This window comes from Ochlerotatus camptorhynchus, unplaced genomic scaffold (assembly GCF_037179485.1).
Source record: "Ochlerotatus camptorhynchus isolate MF236.1 unplaced genomic scaffold, CSIRO-AGI_Acam_v1.1 ptg000220l, whole genome shotgun sequence".
Taxonomy (NCBI): Eukaryota; Metazoa; Arthropoda; class Insecta; order Diptera; family Culicidae; genus Ochlerotatus; species Ochlerotatus camptorhynchus.
In genome coordinates, this window is record NW_027040710.1 from 73,043 (window position 1) to 75,196 (window position 2,154).

At 39.8% G+C, this 2,154-nt stretch overlaps 1 protein-coding gene across 1 annotated transcript; it reads right to left on the bottom strand.

The window, feature by feature from the left end:
- Positions 1-386: 386 nt before the first annotated feature.
- On the bottom strand, positions 387-1,922 carry LOC135703748 (lipopolysaccharide-induced tumor necrosis factor-alpha factor homolog). The gene is made up of 3 exons (XM_065225069.1): positions 1,691-1,922; positions 712-838; positions 387-640 (listed from the first exon to the last, which is right to left on the bottom strand). The coding sequence occupies exons 1-3, from the start codon at positions 1,719-1,721 to the stop codon at positions 538-540; spliced, it is 261 nt and encodes an 86-aa protein (XP_065081141.1). The 5' UTR covers positions 1,722-1,922; the 3' UTR covers positions 387-537.
- Positions 1,923-2,154: the final 232 nt, after the last annotated feature.

Sequence of the window (2,154 nt, forward strand, 5' to 3'; positions counted from 1 at the left end):
ACAGCGCTGGCATCGGATTACTTTGACGTTTCTTTTCATTCTACCGAACTTGCATGCAACATTATTCGAGTCGTGGCAAGCAAGTCCATGTCGATATTTTTAAGGAATATTGATTGAAAGAGTTACGGCTGTTGGTCTGAGGTGCAACCAGCAGGTTTAATATCAAAAAAATCCCCGTTAGGCGCAGTCTTCAAAATACCCCACTTCGTGATATGCTATCTTTTCAATGTAGCAATGTCACATTGGAACCAGTCCTTGATAACAGAGGGAAGCGATAAGGATGGCTTACTTAATTGCCAATATTGGGTATCAGTTATTATCTGACTAACTCTAACATGAGCGAATTACGACCATTCGATTGTTTCATACCGCTTTATTCAGATTTCTTATTATTATTTGGTCGTTTAATCACATCACAAAAACTGACTGACTCTATTTTTTCAAAGCTTGGTTTGTGCGGTTTGGTTTCGATCAAATATATTTACTAAAAATACTTATTAGAAAATAGGATTAGCAAATTAAGCAAACAATTCCCTCTCAGTGCTGATGGCTTCCGATGAAGGCATTGCAGTTCGGACAGTAGTGATCGGCATTCTTGCACGAGTTGCAACAGTATGGCACACAGATGCACGGCCAGCAGCTGCAAAAGAGAAAAAAGCGTGGTGAAATTATCGCTCTAGTGTAAATCGAGAATGATGGTATGTGTCTTACCAGAAGATAAACAGCAACAGTGCAATAATGTGCGTTTTAGTGGTGGAATTGTGTTCAACTCGCGTCCTCACCTGCGCTCGGCACGATGGACAGATCAGGGTTGTGGATTCCGGACCGACAGCTGGTGCTGGAAGGAAAAATTAGATGTTGTTTATCAATAGCTGTCTCCACAAATTGAAAGGACTTTTGCTTACTGAATATCTTGATCATTGTATTATGCTTGAATGGTGAGAAAATGTCAGTTTAGAGATGCACCGCCAGAGTGGATGAATTGGGCGTAAATGTTTGGTGTTATGAAAATGGCTATGCGCTTTAATTATCTTTATTCTAGTTATTAGTCATAGCACCGGTCCAAATGAGCAATTTCTCATTTGCATTTGAATCATTCTTGTTCAAACAGAGGTTCTAAAAATGCCAGTCCGAAATAAACGGCTAAAGCAGTAATCAACCAATTCAAGGTTTTAAACAAACACATTTGAAGCGAGCAAAATGCTGCAATTAACAGAAAGATTGTTTTATCTCACTGGGCACACTCTGCAGCACTCGAATGGCTCTTATCTGATGTTAACCGTCGGTCGACGAAGGTATGTAAATAGAGCCAATGCATATGGAGCACTTTATCCGTTTCCTCTTGTAGATGATCTGCAATTTTCTGGGAAACCAAAATTTATAATCTATTTTCAAGGAATAAAAACAACTTCAATTAATTTTGATTGATACACTATCAGAAATTCACTTAATTTGAATTAAAAAAAAAAGCTTTCAACCGATATCCCATACTCGCTGCTCACAACATGAGTCATCGTGGACCTACGCAACTATTGAACACTGATAATAATTACATATTCCGGTCACCACAAAAGCAACTGAATTGACACCACACGTCTTCATTGCATTGTTCTTGGGAGGGGAGGGGGTGGATGATTGAAATGTTCATCCCTCCAACTTCCTTTTATGCGTGTTGGAAATTGGTACCTACCTCCAGCGATAATCACAGTAGGTTGATGCATTTTGTCGTTGATTCAATTAAAATAGCAAACTTTGGCTTTACTATCACTTTCTAACTAAAATTTAGACACTGGTGGACTCGCTTGCAACACAAATCAGCACTCAGTAGGTAATTCGATATCGCCTCAAGTAGCACCACTGTTCAAAGCCAATACCTAATATGTTTCTACTGGTTGCAAGTCGACGACAGTCTGGCACGAATTGCGTGCGCTGTTTACTAGAGTTGCCTTCAATGTGAAGCCCTCTATAGCTTGTTGGTTTCTGCTGCACTGTTCAGAATCGCTTAAATAACCCATATGCATAAAACATCAAGCAAAGATGGGACTGATATGCGATTATGGGCAGTGCACAGCTTCTAGCTTATACCCTACATACTTGCAATATGTTTACGTACTCACTGGAGTAGGCACCCATTCCTACGGATACACGCGCTAT

What these genes read in the sequence shown, in the direction of transcription:
- LOC135703748 (XM_065225069.1), bottom strand. Translation starts at nt 1,721, where the DNA reads ATGCATCAACCTACTGTGATTATCGCTGGAG. An exon ending in TACTGTGATTATCGCTGGAG is followed by an intron (nt 839 to 1,690) that starts GTAGGTACCAAT and finishes TTTTCCTTCCAG; the next exon opens with CACCAGCTGTCGGTCCGGAA. An exon ending in CTGTTGCTGTTTATCTTCTG is followed by an intron (nt 641 to 711) that starts GTAAGACACATA and finishes TCTCTTTTGCAG; the next exon opens with CTGCTGGCCGTGCATCTGTG.